The following is a 19307-nucleotide window of genomic DNA, read 5'->3' as shown; positions in this document are numbered from 1 at the left end:
TGAGGTACAGACTATTATATCAGTGTAATATCTACACTCTCTGGGGCTGGGTAGATGGCACAGGAAGAGGTGACCTGAGTTTAGTCCCCAGCACCCATGTGAAAAAGTCTTGGGGTGGGGGGTGGGGGAAGCAATGGATCCCTTAGGTTTGCTAGCCAGCCAGCTTAGCATAATTGGGGAGCCCCAGGTTCCAGAGAAACCCTAAGATGACAGCTCCTGAGGAAAGACATAAGGTTGACCTTTGGCCTCCTCTACATCCGTTGACATGAGCACACCAATGCAAACATTGCCGTATTAACACCTTGTGCGCCCTGCCCTATCTCCCCCTCCCCCTCCCCCTCCCCCCCCCCCCCCCCCCCCCCCCGGCAACACACACCAATGTGCTCTGTAAATCCCTACAGTTAAAAACCAGGACAGGAAACCGAGGTTCCCTGGCTTCCCAGACTCCGTCTTGACCAGGCCCAGTTCAGGACCATCGTGCCTTGGGGGAGGCTGTCCCTGCTGTGGAGTTAAGGGGGGGCGGAGGGTGTTGGGGCCCCACAGATCTCGGTAGGCTGACCCGCAGCTGCCCACAGGCCATCCGGCGGTTCGAGGAATGCTGTGAGGCCCAGCAGCACTGGAAGCAGTTCCACCACATGTGCTACTGGGAGCTTATGTGGTGCTTCACCTACAAGGGCCAGTGGAAGATGGCCTACTTCTACGCTGACCTGCTGAGCAAGGAGAACTCCTGGTCCAAGGTGGGCTGACACTGTGGGTCAGGGTGTTGGGTGGCCAGGGGTCACCCAGATGGGCCAGATCCCCCACCGAGCACGGATGTGTCTGCTGGGTTCTAAATGGAACCAAATGTTTGAGGAGGACTCAGGGTTGGGAGGAGCTGAAAGCTGGGCCAAGCAGAGAGGCTGACTGGGTGCTGGGCACTGAGTCCGGGCCCTGTCCATCATTCTAAGCATCCTCCTTGTCACCGAGCTACTCTGTCCCTTCAACTCTACTGTGTCCGTATAGCTGTGTGGTCACCTGTCTAAGCACGTACTGTCCAACAGAATTGCCCACTAGAGCAGGGATTTTTTTCTTGGGTACCACCAAGCATGCCAGCTACAAGGACACATGGAAGGTGTCCAGCACAGCCGAGACACTGAATGGTTACATTTTATTTATGTTTAATCACATAGCCCCAGTGGGTCTGGTGGTCGCTGGAATCAAACAGATCTAAAACACCAGTGACTTCTATAATTCAAGTGACTGGGCCTCACCCGATGCCAGGGATTCAAACTGTATCATCTGGTTTAGCCACCCCCCTCACAGTTGGGTTCTCTTCTCTGACGGCTGTGTTTCAGGCAGCTTCTCTTCACACGACAGGCAGGGTGGCCGGGGGCTGCCCCCAAATTCCATCTCCCTCTTAGTTTCCACCAGAGCCCATCGTTAAGCCTCATAGGTCTGTGTTAGCATCTGGAGCCGGGGAGAAGTGTGTTTTCAGAAGAAGAATGAGGTGGTATGCCTGGAGGTGGTGAGAGAAAAAGGTGGGGAGGAAGTTATAATATTACAGATCTGCCATGGAGGCAAAATAAAACAAACAAGGCATCTATCTGCCCAATACAGACAGCCAGACTTAGAGTCAGTACAGACAGTGCCAGTGCTGTGCCTGTAACAGTGAGGGCAGCGCAGAACTCTGAAGCGAGTGTCTGCAGTGCCCCTTCCACTACATAGCACACCTACCCCGTGACTTTATCCCTTGTCCATAGCAGACATTGCTAATCAACCCTAGCATCCTCCATGACCTTTGAAGCCACTTGAACTCCAGGCGGTTGTTAGAGCAGCTCTGCCCTGACACACATGAGACCCAGTGGTCACCTGCATCTCCTTTCTCTCTCACTCTGCCTATGCATGCCTGTGGCTTTTCCAGGCTTTACTGGGCACCGAGACCAAGCTAAAGTGAAATCCTGGGGCTGACGGAGCTCTGAAGAAGCAGGTTCCCCAGTAATCCCTGTGTCTCTAGCGTTTGTCTTCCTTTTTCACCGTACCCCCTAAGGTAGAAGCCAGCAACTCTATTGTTGGGGGTACACAGTGGATTTGGGTTCATTCTCGGGGAGCTGCTTTTCTCCTAACTGCTCACTTCCTTCTGAGGAGAGGGTTTGGCTTGAGGCCTTCCTGCTGTTGAAGGTCCATCCTTGGGGCCTAACTCTGGGCCACATCCATTCCTCATTGTCCCCTCTCCCAACAAGAACAAAGCCTTAAGGAACCTTCCCGAATTAAATATGACTGAAGAATCTTTCTTGTGGCGTGAGGCAGGCAGCAGGATCCACCTACACAGGGACAGGGAGGCCTGGTGAGGCCTGGTGAGGCCACACAGCCACAGCGAGGTGCAGAGGGCAGGCCAGACTTCCTAGGCATGAGCAAGTCTGCTGTGAGGAACACCTACCTCTCTGTATGACTTTGGGGAAGTAAGTTTTCCTCTGTCTGCAGTTACCTTCCTCAGATAGGTTAAAAAGGCATCAGTTTCGTGTCCTGATCCCTTCCTCCTTGCCAACACCAGATCGCCATGGCATCTGTCAGCTTCCAACTCTTGGGATCGATTTGCCTGTGGACATTGCCGTATATACCACCTCCTGTACTCAGCTCCTCCTCTGCTGGGGTCATTGAAAGTTCACCCTGAGGAGACCTTGAGTTTGCCCAGAGCTTGCGGCCTGGGGCTAAGATGGTAGCCATCTGGTGTGGCACAGCTCAGTCCTAGAAAGGCAGAGGCAGGCAGCCCAGAGGCAGCCCTGGAAGAGCCACCAAGGTGACAAAGGGCTGATTCAGGAACGCAAAACCTCTGGGCTGAGTCAGGGAGGAGGATTTGGGGAAAAGAGAAAGGGAGAGGGCAAACCCAGAACAGGAAACAAGGGCTGGGGGTGAGGGCACTGCCAGGGTTCTGTGTTCACTGGGTGGGGGCTTTGCTGTGGGAGCGGCGAGGGGGTGCTGGAGGCTTAAAGATGGGCACTGTCTGCCTGGCACAGCCTGGGTTTCCTCCTCCAGTGAGGGAAGCACTTGTGGAGTTAGAGGGGTAAACAGCTGACCCCGGGGAGAAGGGACTCAGATCAGGAAGGTGACTGTGCCCCCGCCATGTCCTTGGATGACTTGCTATGCACATGTCACTGTATACCCCAGCCTGACTGCTGGTTGTACAGCAAGGGTGAGGGAGCTCTTAGAGGAAAGAGCCTGAGAGGAAATGTCTTCACAGGCAAAGGCCCCGAGGGCTGTAGCGGGACGGAGAAGAAACAGTATTAGGTGATCCTGTGGAGGTGTCTGGGGCCGGTCATGGAAGGTCTGAGGGGGTCCTTGAGCTATAGCTGTCTGGCATACAGGGCCTTGAATGTCCGTGCTTGCTGGGCACTCTCAGTGCCAGGTCCTAGCCTAGGCCCTGGATCCAGAGAGGACAAAGCAAAGACCCCACTGAAGGCTTATCTTCTAGAGACATGAAGCACACAGATGTTTCGTGTTGGCTTCCAGTGGATAGAAGTCCTCTGTCAGGGACAGTGCTGGTGTGCAGTCAAGGCTGGGTCACGTGTGTCTTGAAGGAGGACTGCTCAGGCCGCAGTGGGCTACAGGAGGGAGCCCCTCTGGTCTGGGGCAGAGCGATGGCTGGGTTAAAGTCTTGTCCAGCATTCTTGGTTAGCACCTCCTGTGGCTTAGTGGTTTCCATCTGTCTCTGTCCCCTATGGGCTGTGTGTGTTCCCCCTGAATATATGAGGCACATATTAATTATCTTTCATATACAGCGGTTATTACTCAATAGCTCATTTGTGTTTGTGTGTCAGAGCACATATTAGGGACATGGATCTACGAAGGAGGCCAGATATTGGTTCCCAGATGTCATTCTCTATCGCCTTACACCTTATCTTTTGAGTTGATGTCTGTCCACTGAACATGAACCTTACCATTTCGGCTGGGTGGGCTGGCCAGTGGGCTCTAGGGATCTTCTTGTGTCTGCTCTGTGCCCTATGCCACACTTCCCATCCCAGACACCTGGGTTAGACACTTGCAACAATACCTGGCTTTATGTGAGTACTGGGATTTGAACTCAGGATCTCAGACTTGTGCAGCTAGCACTTTACCCACTGAGCCTTCTCCAGCCCTCTTTATTTTTTTTTTCTTGTTTTGTTTTGAGATGGGGTCTCTGTCTTGGCTAGTTTTTATGTCAACTTGACCTAAGTTAGTGTCATCTGAGAGGAGGGAATTTCAATTGAGAAAATGCCTCCATAAGATCAGGCTGTAGGCAAGCCTGTAGGGCATTTTTTTTTTAAATTAGTGATTGATGTGGGAGGGCCCAGCCCCTTGTTAGTGGTGCCACCCTGGGTTGGTGGTTCTGGATGCTATAAGAAGGCAAACTGAGTAAGTAGTGATGTTCAAGCCAGTAAGCAGCACCTCTCCATGGTCTATCAGCTCCTGCTGCCAGGCTCCTGCCCTGTTTGAGTTCCTGCCCTTGTTGCTGTGATGAAGTGTTATGTGGAAGTGTGGGTGAAGTAAGCCCTGTCCTCCCCAAGTTGCTTTTGGTCAGTGTTTCGTCACAGCGTAGTGACCCTGACTAAGACAAATTGGTACCAGGATCATGGGGTATCGCTATGACAGACCTGACCATGCTTTTGGGAGAATTGTGGAAGGACTTTGGAATTTGGGGCTAGAAAAGCCACTGAATGTTCAAAGCTTGGTGAACTGTTCTCTGGGCACCAGGAAGGTAAGAATTTAGAGTAACGTGGACGATGGAGGCCTGGTTTATGAATTCCAAAGGGAAGTTTAAGGTCACTTAAAGACTATTAGAACCATCTGTTATTCTGAGTTGAGAATCTGTGGTTCTGGTTAGCTGGGGCCAGAGAATCAGTGATGATGAGTAAGAGATCAGAATCACTGAAGGGAAACCTTTGCTTTACCGCGACACTTGATGTTGGTCAGCTGGAGCTAAGAAATAGCGGTGATTAAGAGGAGACAGCATCCCTGAGGTGAAGCCTTCTGGGAAGTGTTTCTTCAGAGTCAGCACACAGAGGCTGTGCTCCAGAGGCCACCAAGTTTGTCCCTTGCACTCGCAGCTGAACTTGATAATGTGTAGGTCACCAGATGGTACTGGGTTTGAAGGCATGAGGGAGTCACGAACAGCAGCTGGGGCTTGACACTGAGAGGCCAGAATAGACCACTGGAGAGAGTGAGGCCTCGGGAGACGTTGAAGCTCACTCCTTTAGATGTGTGCTCAGGAGCGTATCGCTCAATCATACGAAAGCTCTATTTTCATCTCTGTGAAGAATAACCATACTGATTTCCACACTGCTTGCACCAATTTACACTTTTACCAGCCGTCTGCAGGGGCTCCTCTTCCCCACATTCTCTCCAGCATTTGTTGTCATTGCTTTTCTTGAATGTAGCTTTGATTTGAATTTCCATTATAGCTAAGGATATTGAACATTTTCCCAATTATTTATTGTCTATTTGTACCTCTTTTTCAAGACTTATTTATTATACAGTGTTCTGCCTGTGTGTTTGCCTGCAGGCCAGAAGAGGGCACCAGCTTCCATTACTGATGGTTGTGAGCCATCCATGTGGTTGCTGGGAATTGAACTCAGGACCTCTGGAAGAACAGCCAGTACTCTTAACCTCTGAGCCATCTCTCCAGCCCCTGTACCTCTTGTTTTGAGAACAGTTTTGTATTTTGTTAATTATTATTGTGTGTGATTGTGGGTGGGTGTGCCGGGATGTATGAGGTCAGAAGACAGCTAGGACAGCTAGTGGAATCTGCTCTCTGCTCTCATCCTTGTGTGGGTTCCTGGGTTGAACCTGGGTTGTCACAGTTCCGTCTAGAATGACCCTGTGTTTTTACTTCTTTTACTGTGTGTGTGTGTGTGTGTGTGTGTAAGGTCTCAGTTCAGGCTGGCCTCAAACTTTTTTTTTTTTGAGACAGGGCATCACCTAACTTTTTTTTTTTTTGGAGACAGGGCTTCTCAGTGTATCTCTAGCTGTCCTGGAACTCTTGAATGGCCTCAAACTCAGAGATCGCCTCCCTCTGCCTCCTGGGTGCTGGGATTAAAGATGTGCACCACCACCACCCAGTGAGACAAACCTTTTTAAGGTTTTTTTCCCAGACATCACAAGGTTTTTCACCTGGTTATTTCATAAGGAGAGGACTTCTGTCAGCTTTAAATTCTTAGCTCAAAACCTTGAGTAAGCTGTATTTGGGGCTGCACCCCAGTGGGAAAGCTGTGGACTCTCCATTGCTTATGACACTGGCTAGACTGGTACATATGCACCACCGCCATTTCTTTATTATATTCAGAAGCTATCTCAGGTATTCAATCTAGAAGGAAAAGGCTAGACAAGAGGACCGTCCCTGGAATGCCAGGCAGATGGGGGACAAGAGTTGCCACGTTCAGGGTTCCATGAGGAGACTCCATTATACACCCTCAAAGACCAGCTTGGACGCCGGTTTGAAGGGATGGTCACCTCTGTGTTCCAGCATGGATGGTGCGGGAGGAGATTCCAGGTTCCCTCTCCTCCATGCACTTCTAGGGCTTTGGCAAGTATTTTCCTCGGCAGTTGCCCTAGGAGGCAGGTTTTTCAAAACTTGGCCACATGAGGGCAGCACAGAACAGAACGCCTCTAACCCTCACCCCAGAGCCTTGCTTGTGCTGCTGTGTGCAGATAAGATGCCTGCAGTTCAAGCGGAGCTCCCCACTTCCCATCAGGTGGCCTTTGGATCTAGCAGGCAGGGTCCTTCTAGACACTTTCTTTAGGCTAGATTGAGGGGAAGGTGTAAAAGTGAGCAACGCAGGTCTCCCACTGAGCCCTGCCAGGGCCGTTCACTCTTCTGACATAGAAAGTCCCTACTGCAAGCCACCCGAGTCCCATGCATGTCACTCAGATGGGTACCTATGAGTCTGTGGATCTTCCCGTCATCCTTCAAGGGCACCAGTGGTCACCACTTCCCAGTAGCACCCCTCCGTGCTCACCCCTCCTCTGCCCTGTCTCAACAGGCCTGCATGGGTCAGGTCTTTCTCTTGATGGAGTTAGGGGGCGAGCCACAACTCACAATTCCTCGGCTGCTTCAGCGACCTCCCCTGGGGACTTGGTGACCATACATCTCTCCTCTGGACCCCAGTAAGGGCCAGCCATGGTACTTGTGATCAGAGGGAGGGTTGCTTTATCTTCCTGCTGCTGTCTCCCACAGGCCACCTACATCTACATGAAGGCTGCCTACCTCAGCATGTTTGGGAAGGAAGACTACAAGCCATTCGGGGATGACGAGGTGGAGTTATTCAGGTTGGCCCCACCACGGTGCTCCTGTTACAGGCTCCTGTTAGCAGATCAGTCAGGTTCTGTAGTGATAGGAGAGGCACTCCCAGCTCGAAGTGCCCTGTGCCCTTACTCCTCTCCAGCCACCACTCCATGTCAGTGTCGCTGCAGGTTAGAACCCTGTGAATGTGTTTTGTCAGAAGCTTCTAGCACTCATCTCTCTCATCTGGTCACTAGGACAGATGGGGATTAGTCACTTTCCGATGCCTGATGAAATATCACGACCAAGGTCACTTACGGAAGGAAGTTTATTTTGGCTTCTGTCTCAAGAGGGTGAGTCCATTGTGGCAGGGCTGAGGTGTGAGGTGCGCAGGGGAGAGTGGCAGGGTGACAAACACCAGGCATGGTGCAGCAAGAGTAAAGCTGCAGGTAGGGTGAAGCCTGCGCCCCGTGACATGCTTCCTCTAGCGTGGTCACACCTCCTAAACCTCCCCCAAAACAGCACCAACTGGGAACCAGGAGCTCAAATGCCTGAGCCCATGCGGGACATTCTCATATAAGCCCGCAGACGAGGTCCGGAGAGGAAGATCTCTCCAGCAGCTGAGTTAGCTAGAGCCCCAGAAGCACAGCCCAGAACTAAATCTACTTCCCAGCTGGGACACCTTGGACAATTCCTAGGATAGGAATAACAAATGGTATAGTTTTCAGTTGGGAATGTATCTGAAGATCCCTGAGTAGAACTTGGGACCTACAGGACTGTCCCAGAGCGCTGCTATTCTCATTGCTCTGTACCACTTACTTGCCTTTTGTGAAGAGTCAATGTTAGCAAGCCAGCCTGGAGTTGGAGGAAGGAGTCTAGAGCCTTCCTCCATGAAGATGAGGCAGACCTTGGTTAGTGCTGGGGAACACTTACCCGCAGAGTGCCTGCCACAGCGCAGCGAACTCTGTGGTCCCAGCTCACAGAATTCCCCCAGAAAGCTTGAGAGGTGGTATGAGCTACGCGTCTGAGATTGGAAAACAGACCCAGAGAGGTTCTGTAATAAGCAGCAAGGAATCTGGGGTGGCCTCACCCATCCAGTTGTTTCCTGAGCCGTACGGCTTCTGGTCTAAGATCCCAGCCACACCCAGTGGCCAGGCAGCTGGTCGTGGGTGAGGCTCCAGCCAAGGCATGCCTAGCTGTGTGCATTTTATTCTATCCTTGAAACAGCTGAGGCCCTATCTCAGGAGGCTGGAGCTAATTAAGGGTTTGAGCTGTTTGTGCAGGTCCCTCCCTTTCCCCGGGTGTTGGTCTTGCCTGTGAAACCGGGATTAGACTTTTGTGGACCCTCCCAGGAAGACCTGGGCGTCGAGGGTAGATAAGTAGGAGGCAGGCCTGAGGGCTATCTAGGCACATTCTCACACTGCCAGCTCTGGAGCCTTTGCAAGCAAGCAGGTCATGCAGGGACTGTGAAATGAGACCATAACCACAGGCTGGCTCACACCTTGAAATGCTTTTTGGTTAAATTCTCTCACCACTGTGTGGAAACTGAGGCTAGAGACCTGCTCCGTTCTCCCTATACTCCTGCTCCTGTTGTTGCTGGAGAACTGAACATGTCTGCTGAGCCAAACCCTTAGCCCTTCTTTCCCTGTTTCTTTTTCAGGGCTGTGCCAGGCTTGAAGCTCAAAATTGCTGGGAAATCTCTACCCACAGAGAAGTTTGCCATCCGGAAGTCCAGACGCTACCTCTCTCCCAACCCCATCTCGTTGCCGATCCCTGCTCTGGTGAGTAGGAAGACAACCTCTGGGGCAGGTGGATGAATGGACTAGAGAGGGTTTCACAAGTCACCCAGGTGGGTAGACAGGTCAGCAGGCTGCAGATGCCTCGGAGGCAGGAAGAACCGCTCTCCTAGGTACTAGACAACACTCCAGCCCCAAGCAGAGAGATCACCTGGCTGTCTTGTTCCTAGGATGACGGTTCTGCTGCGACAGGATGCTAATCACTATTTACTGTAGCCTTCATTAGATCAGCCTTTTCTGAGGCAAGGGTAGGGTTTCAGCTAGTTATGTTTGACTGAAGAAAGCCTGCATGGCAGGGGGTGTAAGGCTCAAAGCAGGTCAGTAGAGAGAAGGCTAAACTTGTCTAGCCCACACAGGTGGAGCCTCAAGATTAGAACTCAGGGCCACTGTTAGGCTAATTCCACACATAGTTGGAGCTGGCATCAGATAAGCTGAGTCCAGAAGAGTAGAGAGCCCTGCTCTGCTTGCTGGACAAACTGTAGACCCAGCTCCCCCGGGCAATGGTGTGTAAGCTTAGGGGCCTTCTACTGTGAAAAAGTGTCTCCATTGGCACCTGGCCCAGCTCCTGCAGAGGTGTGAAAATCCACTGGTGACTTGTGTAAATACTTCCTAAGCTGACCTTTTCCTACTTGTTCTGTTTAGAACGTGTAAGCGTATCCTCGAAGTTCTGAAGTATTTTACAGAGTGACTAGAGTAGCACACACTGTAAGCCCAGCACTTGGAAGGTGCAGGCTGGAGGGTTAGCAACCTACATAGTGAGTTTGAGGCCAGCTTGGGATACACGAGACCCTGTCTCAAAAAAAAAATTAGTTTAAAATGTACAATAAAGTTATTACTATTGAATGAGGAAGAGGGTATTATGGGAAGGGCAGATGTGACTTAACCCACAATTTAAATGCTACTTATGTTGAAAGTGGTCCATGATTGAGTACACTGGGAGGGACAGGCCCAAACCAGGATATAGACTGCTGATTTCTCCTAGAGCCTTTACAGTTAGTTATCTTGAGACCACAGAGCAACTTAAAGAACACTGACCTGAACGTGCACTGTAACAAGAATCTGTGTAACAATTTTATATAAATGCATTCATATCCATTACCTGGCTTGATGACTTAGGAAATGTGACTCTCAGCTAACAGGAAACTCAGATATTAAATTTTCATTTTCAATGTCTCAGTCAGGGTGGTTTCTAATTTCCGTGGAGAGGCCACCATCCTTGAGCCGACTCCTGCTAGAGAGAGGTGACCGTCTTAGGCTCCACTGTCTTGAGGTGCTTAATAGTTTCCTCCAGTATGGAGGTCCTGCCCGCCGGAGCAGAGAGGGCTTCCCGGACAGTTTGGGCATGGCCCAGTCCTCAGGAAGGGTTGCTTTGGATAGAGAGGGCATGATAGCAACCATAGTGACTACAGAAGGAAAGGTAGCTGAAACCTATTGGCAGTCGGGCCACCCGAAATCCTCATGGAATACAGGAGCTCTCAGTAACAAATCCCTGGTGGGGCTGCCTCCACAATGCCCTCAGCATTACACCTCCATAGGCTTGGACTCTGGAAGATCAGGGATCCAAGGCCTCAGACCTTTGAGCTGAGCTGCCTGTTTGACAGATGGGAAAACTGAGGCCCTGTAGAGGCAGAGATCCAGGACTGACTTGCCCCACTCCCACTCAGGAAATGATGTACATCTGGAACGGCTATGCTGTGATTGGGAAGCAGCCGAAACTCACTGACGAGATGCTCGAGGTCATCACCAAGGCTGAAGAGATGCTGGCTATGGGCCCAGGTGATTACCCTCAGGCTCTTGAACCTGCCAGGCTACGTCAGGTCTTGAGTTGAAGTTTCCTCTGCCAAAAATGTCCTTTCTTGTTCCTCTATCCCAGTAGCCAGTCTTTTAGAAGACCAGTGTTAGCTCCTCTAAGCAAGTGTCCCTTGTTTCCTTGTCCAGGCCTCCTCTTGAGATTCCTCCAGTTACTCCTAACTCTCTCTGGAGCCATTATCTCAGTATCTGTCTTTTCTTCTCAGATGTGAGTCCCCTGAGGTGAATTGTGTCTGATTCACCTGTGTCCTGGGTTCCACAGAGGGGCTCCCTGAGTAACTGTTGCAGAAGTGAGCAAGCCTACCTTCTTCCCCCACACCCCTGTTCTCAGAGAATGAGTACTCAACAGATGACGACTGCTTGGTCAAACTGCTGAAAGGCCTGTGCCTGAAATACCTGGGCCGCATCCAGGAGGCAGAGGAAAATTTCAGGAGCATCTCTGCCAGGTGAGTGCTTCTGGCTGTTCATCCCCCACCGCACTCCAGTGGCTGTCTCCAGCCAACTCATCCACAACACAGGTGCTGAAGTAAGATACCGGAGGCCTAGAGGGCTGACGTTTAATTTGGATGTTTATGGTGCACACTTAATTCCAGCACTTAGAGTTTGAGACCAAAACATAAATTTGGAAGTTTAGCAGGTAGGAAAAAAAATCAAAGGAGAAGGGTTTAAGTGGAGAGTGTCTGGAGACAGGGCACACAGTGAGGACCTTCCCTGCCTGGTGAGAACTATGAGGAAGGCTACCCCACAGATGGAGTCAGGAAAGGATGCGCAAGGAGTTTGTCTCCAGGACAGTATGGAGCATGGGTCAGAGGGTGCCAGATAGGGAACAGGCTTCCCAGTTTAAAAGTCATTCAACCTGGAGAAAGCATGGCTGAGGCTGAAACAGGGAGGTGAGCTGAGGCTATGACAGGACCCACAGTGTGAGGATCTGGCTTTTCCAAGAACATGAAGTTCCAAGAAGGCAATGAAGAGGACCTGAAGGATTGAAGGATGTCTGCTTCTCTTCTGCAGTGAAAAGAAGATTAAATATGACCACTACTTGATTCCAAATGCCCTGCTGGAGTTGGCCCTGCTGTTCATGGAGCAAGGCAGAAACGAAGAGGCCATCAAACTCCTTGATTCTGCCAAGTAAGGCTTGGTCAACCCCCATATTTTCTACCTGTGTTCCCTCAGAACAGGTGTCCAGAAACTGGGAGAAGTCCAGGCAGCAGGGAGGCTACAAAGCTGGTATATAGACCCAAGTCTCTTGATTTCAAGGACCAATGGGACCAGGAATGGGCCAGAGGGCATGACAGTAGTGGTAGATGACACCACTGGGGCTCAGCTTTTCGTCTTGAATCCCTTCAATGTCCTAAAAGCTCAGTTTTCAGATTATGAATGGATGAGGGTGGTAATGGTGGTGGTGTCTCACCTAATTTCCCAGAATGGCCAAGCTTCTTGTGTCTGATCCTTTGCTTCCCTTTAGACAAAACTACAAGAACTACTCCATGGAGTCAAGGACACATTTCCGAATCCAGGCAGCCACACTCCAGGCCAGGTCTTCCCTAGATGGCAACAGCTCTGCAGTATCATCAGTGTCCTTGTAGCTTTGTGCTCCTGGGCTGGAAGACGAACACACAGCTTAGGTGGACAGAGCTCCTGGAAACATTTCAAAAGATTCCCCTCCTGCTGCCTTTCTGTGGGGTCCACCTGGTGCTCCAGTGGAATGGCACACACTATTTTACCTGTATGGCCAAGGCCTTTGCCAAGGGCAGAGCAGGTGGAGCCCTCTACCACACATACGGGTACTTGTTTTACACTGTGATGTTTAAGAGAATATACGAACAGTTTACATTTCTTTAGAATATACCGGTGGGATTATAGTTGGCGTTAAAAAAAAAAAAAAACCAAAAAATTGCCTGTAAATCTGTTTTCACTCGGACAAAGTGGAAGTAAATCTCTACATGCTCCCAAGGCCAAACTGCTTTTCAAATCTCAGCGATGTCTCAGATCTTTTTTTGTAGCACAGGGGGAGTTCCTAGCATCTGAGCTTTTGGCTTCAAAGTTCTAATACCGAATTCCAGGACAGCCAGAACTGTCTATAAAAAAAACAAAACAAAACAAAAAAACCCAAATTAAGTTGCTAGCATTTGAAAGTGAATTTTCATATTTGGATTTTGTCTTCTAATTGAAAAAATGAAAGACGGGAGAATCAGTTCAGTCATTCTTGGAGGCTCTGAAGCCAGGATGAGATAAGGTAGACCCTGTTCTCACAAGTGATTCAGGATGAAGCCATAGGAGTATAATAAGGAAAAGGCCAAACAAAATCCTTTATTCACGATCCCTTTTCATACTTAGTGCTGCTTTTTCTAGAACTACACAAAAGGATCTTTCCAGACAACAAGTCCTTTACAAATCTGTTCTTTTCTAAAGCATAGATGCCGAAACCAACCTGGCAGTGTTGATGGGGTGGTGATTAGAGCAACGGCTGTGTGTAAGCCCTTGAGACTGCCAGTATACCAAAGCAACCCATCACATGACACCACCACGCTTTGTAAAACAGCAGCTTACCAAACTGAGTTTCAAGTGCTTTTGTTTCCATTTTAAAAGGTCAGGATGACTTGCTTGCAACACCCAGAGATGCTGCTGCTGTGTTCCTGCTGGGCTTCATTAACTAGCCCGCATTTACCTCAGCTGCCCTGGCTGCAGTATGGCTAGTGAGCTTAATGGAAAGCTTCTTGTATCCACCCATAGCTTTCTGAGCTTGTCTGTGAAAAAAACACCGGATTTCTAAATCCTGTCCTCAAGTAAGGGAGCTTGAAGGTGGAATCCTATCCTAGGCTGCTCCATGTCCTGAGTCTTTCTGGGTCACATGTTCTCTAGAGCAAACTTTCATAGCACCTCTGCCTAGGAGGAGGCTGTGACAACTGGTTACTCCAGAGGGCAAGTGATCCAAATGCTGTGCCCCATATGAACAGCTGCCAGGGAAGCACAGGACCTGAACGGTCCCTTGGCAATGCTGTCTAGCTCAGATGCTCACCTGGTCTGCAGGGTGGTTGGCAGTAGGCTGGTCCCTATCAGCTCTCCCATACCTTGGCAGGGTTCCATATCATCTCTTGAGTCAGAGTGAGAGTGTTTCCAATACAGCTATCACCATCCACAGCAAAAAGTCACAACCTGATACCAAAGCGAGGCCCCTAAAAGGCTTGGCTCAGGCCCAGGTGGGAGATTCCCAGCAAGAACTGTCAACATTAGAAGAGCCCTTCAAACAGTCTCAGCATAGCCGGGCGATGGTGGCGCACGCCTTTAATCCCAGCACTCAGAAGGCAGAGGCAGGCAGATCTCCGTGAGTTTGAGGCCAGCCTGGTCTACAGAGTAGTTCCAGGACAGGCTCCAAAGCCACAGAGAAACCCTGTCTCAAAAAAAAAAAAAAAAAAAAGTCTCAGCACACTGGGACCACTTAACAAATGAACCTATAAATCCACTTCTCTTATAATATTGAGGTTAATTCTCTAATTCTCCTTTTTGGAGGTGTTTGAGACAGGGTTTCTCTGTGTGGCTCTGGCTGTCCTTGGAACTCAGCGATTCGCCTGCATCTGCCTCCCAAGTGCTAGGATTAAAGGCATGCACAACCACTGCCTGGCAACAATCTCATCTTTTATTTCAAGTACACAGCTTTTCAGAGTTCCTCTTCAACAATTTACTAATGTCCTTATAACAATCAGTTAATTGAGAAGAATGTATTCTGATCAAAGTGGTAAATGGGAACATCTCATCCATTCTGCTGGGGCTAGCACAACTTCTCTAGAATAAGGTGAACAGTTCAGTACTGACCAACAGTGTACACCCACAACCAACCTCATTTGGGAACTTGAAAGTTTATTCCTAAATGAGCAACTATAAATGTTTCCAGTGCATAAGTCAGTTAAGAGAGACAGAGCTCTTTAGAGGCCTACAGTCACTAAGTTGATAAGCAGACATCCAGTCAGAGGCATCATAGCTACCACTTTGCAAACAACTGGGAAGGGCTGTTTTCCTTCACAGCAAGGAACACTTCACAATACTGGCCATCCAGCTAGACACGGTGACACATACCTGTAATCCCAGTGCTTGACTGGTGGTAGCAGGAAGATTAAAAATCATGCCGGGAGATAGTGGCGCACGCCTTTAATCCGCTAGGAGGCAGAGGCAGGTGAATCTGAGTTCAAGACCAGTCTGGTCTACAGAGAAACCCTGCCTCAAATAAATAAACAAACAAATAAAATAAAGAACATGTGCTACAATGCTACATATTGAGTTCAACTCAATCATTGAAACAGGGGAAAAAAATCAAGTCAGTTTTTGTTTAGCTGGGAGTAATGGTAATTCCAGCACTCAGGAAGCAGAGGCAGGTGGATCTCTGAGTTCACAGCCAGCCTGGTCCACAGAGCGAGTTCCAGGACAGGCCCCAGAGCTACAAAGAACCCTGTCTTGAATCCCTGCCCACCAAAAGAAAACCTTTATTCTACAGACAATAATAGTAAGTGCTCACTATCTGTTAGTTGCTGTCAAACTACTTGTAATCCTTATAAGCAGCCTATGCGGTAGGGACTGGCTGCTTTCAAGATGAGAAAAAATAGGTTAAATAACTCGCCTAGGATTACAGAGCCATCATGCAGCTGTCACAAAGATCTGAAGCCAGGCAGCTGAATTCTAAAGCCTACTCTGCTAAATTGTTGGCCGGCGCACACTGAACCCTGGGACAATTAAAGATGGAAGCAGCACTGGATAACTAATTCCAGCTTTGGAAATCTTTGTTAACACATGTAGAATGTACGACATGGACGACACCATGAGACACCAACAAAACAATAACAAAAAAACAAAGCCAAAAAGAACCATCCAAATAGTTGGGGTTGAAGAAGGCTTAATTGGTAAAGTTGCTTGCTGACAAATATGAAGACATGAATTCAGGTCCTTAGCATCCATGTAAAAAAAAAAATAACAAAACAAAAACAAACTAGATACACAAGTACACATCTGTAATTGAACACCATGGAGGCAAGGGAGGTGGATCCTTGGAACTCAAAAAAAGAAAGAAAAAAAAGATTCTGACCTATAAATTATACACACACATACTTGTTCATGAAAGTCATTGAGGCATGATGGAGGAAACTGAGCCCCATCTGGGCAGATAATTCAGATTCACCTGTACAGTTGGGAAGGCAAGACCACAACATATGCTAGAGACGGTTTACATAGGAAATAGGAACAGTAAGGGATGTATATGTTCCTAGACAGTCAAACCTTAAAAGAATTAATTTTTAGGGCTAGGGAGATAGTTTAGAGGTTTAAGAGCACTTCCTGCTTTTCCAGAGTTTAGTTCCCAGCAGTCATGTTATGTGGCTAACTACCATCTTCAGGTCCATCCAGCTCCAGGGGTATCTATCTGATGGTTCTACCAGCAACTGTACTCATGCGTGTGTGCATGCACACACACACAAAGATTAATAAAATTTTGACGTCACTTTTATTGTGTTTGTGTTGGCTTGCACGAGTACAAGTAGGAAGACATTAGATACTGTGGAGCTGGAGTTATAGAAACAGTGAGCTGACTGAAGTGAATGCTGGAAATTTAACATATATATTATTTAAACTATTAATATATATAGTAATATATAAATACATATATGTGTATAATTGCTAAATAAACAGCTGCTCGCGCTCTCTCTAGGTCCCAATTATAATTATTTTTTAGTTGGGTATGGTAGCCTCCTGCCTATAATTACAGCATTTGGGAGGCCAGAGTAGGATAGCTCAGGAATACAAGGCAATCCTGGGCTAAAGAATAAGACTGACTCAAAAGCTAACCAGTGTTTTTTTGTTCGTTCTGAGACAGGACCTCACTACATAGCTTTGGCTGACCTCAAACTCAGAGGTTGACTTCTGTGCACCACTAGGCCCAGACTGAACCAGTGTGAAACTACCAGGCTACTACCTGCTCACTGGGCACCCGTTTTCGTTGTTAAAACAAACACTAGGCATGCTTGCTTAAGCAAACACATAACACCTACCAGTTCAAATGATCCACAGGTCAGAATCTATTAAAGGAAAAAAAGTCCTCAGGGGCCAACAAGATAGTTCAGTGTTCAGTTTGACATGCAGGCCCGATCACCTGCGTTTGACACTTGGCATCCACAAGTGAAGAGAACTGATTCCCAAAGTTATCCTCTGCCCTCCACATGCCTTCCAAGTGTTTCCTAATGTTACCAAGGATGAAAATTATGTAAATAAGCCACACCGCACAGTTCCCTAAGAGAAGACCATTAAGGCTACTACAATTTTTGGCTTTGCTTCTGTATTTAGCATTCTCAAGTGGCTTTTTTACATGAAAGGTGCATGGCACTCCAGGGCTCCTATCCTAAACAGTCTATGACAAGCGGCACAAAGGGTGTCTTCTAACTCCAGTACACAAAATGCAGGGAGGGACAAAATTTAGCCTGGCTCAATGTCTATCACTCAGGCAAGAAGTTCAAAGTATAAGTTTCTGACCACTATTGGCATCATCTGTGAACTTAAGGAAATTCACAGACCTAGAAATTGTAGGCTTAAGGCCCAGAAAGTCTTCCAGGTGAATCTGATGCACACTCAAGTTCCTGAGGCCCTGGCTAAGAAACTGGGCTCATGAGAAAACTGTAAATTCAAGAGATTCGCTGCTGTTCCTTCTTGCCGCCTCCTAATCCTTGTTAGCTGTTGGCTGGCCTAGAACTGCCTTTGGCTTCCAAGTGCCCCTGTGTCTGGCTTCAAATTCTTTATGAGACCTCCATCCCTATCAGAAATGCTCAGATTCCTTAAAGTTCCTCTTATTTACAAAAGAAGTGTCATTATTCTGATAAGGAAGAGATAAAAACACAAAGAATTGCTTAATGTGGAGAGATGGCTCAGTGGTTAAGAATACTGACTGCTCACGGTGGTGGTGGGGGGGGGGGGGGGTGGCGGCAGCAGCACACGCCTTCAATCCCAGCACTTGGGAGGCAGAGAGAGGCAGGCGGATCTCTGTGAGTTCAAGGCCAGCCTGGTCTACAAGAGCTAGTTCCAGGACAGGCACCAAAGCTACAGAGAAACCCTGTCTCGAACAACAACAAAAATAGGCTGCCTGGAAAGGCTGTGAGTTTTGTAGGTGTATATACAGAGAGCACTCAAATACATCAATAAATAAGTTAAAAAAAGAATTCGCCATAGAGTAAAAACAAATGGGTGTAGTTTGGTTCAGAGGATAAGTATTATTTTCCCTCTGCAACTAAAGGGCTGAGAGTCTGTGTTGTTAAATTCAGGCCCTACACAGAAGTAACTGACCTGACCCTCTTGCCTTTACCTCCCAATTACTGAGGTCACAAGCATGTGCTACCGTACCAAATATTTAGGCCTCTGAAAAGCAGTGACAATTTTTTCAGGGACCACTTTTGATACTGCTCTGGTAAATATCATGTGGGTCCATCAGTGACTGGTACAATGCAGTTTGTATTTTAAACATAAAGTTAGTACCTAAGAGTCTTGAGATAAACAGAACAGGGATCACATATTGATTTTTTTTTTTTTTGCTGTTTCTTTCCTCCAATGCATAAGAGTAGATAATTAAATTCAAGTAAGTAAATTTAATATTACTTCAGAGTTATTAAGTAAAAAGCCAACTTTCCTTGTGTGCATAACTAAAGGTTAATTGAGTTTATTATTTTGGTTAAGATACATCTGCATTCCAGTGCAAGCAGATGACTAAGAAATGATTGCTACTGCTATAAATGGTAACTGATACCCAAAATCCCAGTGCTGAGGAAGCCAAGACAGGAGGATCGCCACAAACCTACCTGGACTATACAGTGCATACTGCAACACAGGACAGACTGTACCATTGCTTTTTTCCCTAGGTAACTAGACTACTTTTTGTTGTGGTTGGTCCTGGGTTTGAACTCAGGGCCTCTAGTGAGGTAGGGAGGTGTTCTGCCCATCTAAGAAACTCACCTTCTTTCCTTGTTACCACTTTCAGTCAAAACCACACGTAGCTCTGGCTTAACAGCTGTTTTTTAAAATGCTTCTTTATGGGGCTGGTGAAATGGCTCAGTACTGGCTGCTCTCCCAGAGGACTCAACTCCCAGCACGCATATAGAGGCTCACAACTGTCTGTAACTCCAGTTCTGAGGGATCCAACACCCTCTTCTGGCCTCCACAGGCACCAGGAACAAAGGTGTTACAAGAGACATACATGCAGGCAAAATATCGATACACAGAAATAAAAATTTAAAAATGCCTTCTCCCTAATAAGGAACTTTATGTAAAGAACCTTAAGGTCCTATGTTCTGTGAAATAATACACAGACACACACAGGGGTGGGGTAAGTCTTCCAATACCAATTGAAGAGTTGACTTGTAAGAATGTAAACACAACTTAAAATATATCCAAGCATTTTACTTGTGTAAGTTCCCCTCCCCCATTTTCTGGTTAGGCTTCCCAGACAT

The 19307-nt window shown here is 48.1% G+C and overlaps 1 protein-coding gene across 7 annotated transcripts in view; it reads left to right on the top strand.

Annotated features, from left to right (window-relative positions):
* Positions 1-12954, top strand: part of Ttc39a (tetratricopeptide repeat domain 39A) — a 40299-nt gene extending 27345 nt beyond the window's left edge. For 6 of the 7 annotated variants that reach the window (XM_057785128.1, XM_057785129.1, XM_057785127.1 and 3 more), the window contains 7 exons: positions 576-737; positions 7187-7278; positions 8892-9012; positions 10692-10803; positions 11168-11282; positions 11848-11964; positions 12302-12954. In XM_057785128.1, the coding sequence (XP_057641111.1) occupies positions 576-737; positions 7187-7278; positions 8892-9012; positions 10692-10803; positions 11168-11282; positions 11848-11964; positions 12302-12422 (840 nt within the window). In that variant the 3' untranslated portion in view covers positions 12423-12954. Of the gene's footprint in view, positions 1-575; positions 738-7186; positions 7279-8891; positions 9013-10691; positions 10804-11042; positions 11148-11167; positions 11283-11847; positions 11965-12301 lie in introns of those variants that run through there. The other variant, XM_057785132.1, reaches the window with a different exon arrangement.
* The last annotated feature ends 6353 nt before the right edge of the window (positions 12955-19307 follow it).

This window comes from Chionomys nivalis, chromosome 11 (genome assembly GCF_950005125.1).
Source record: "Chionomys nivalis chromosome 11, mChiNiv1.1, whole genome shotgun sequence".
Classification (NCBI taxonomy): Eukaryota; Metazoa; Chordata; class Mammalia; order Rodentia; family Cricetidae; genus Chionomys; species Chionomys nivalis.
The sequence above is the reverse complement of the archived record's forward strand: the minus strand, read 5'-3'. Positions and strand labels throughout refer to the sequence as shown.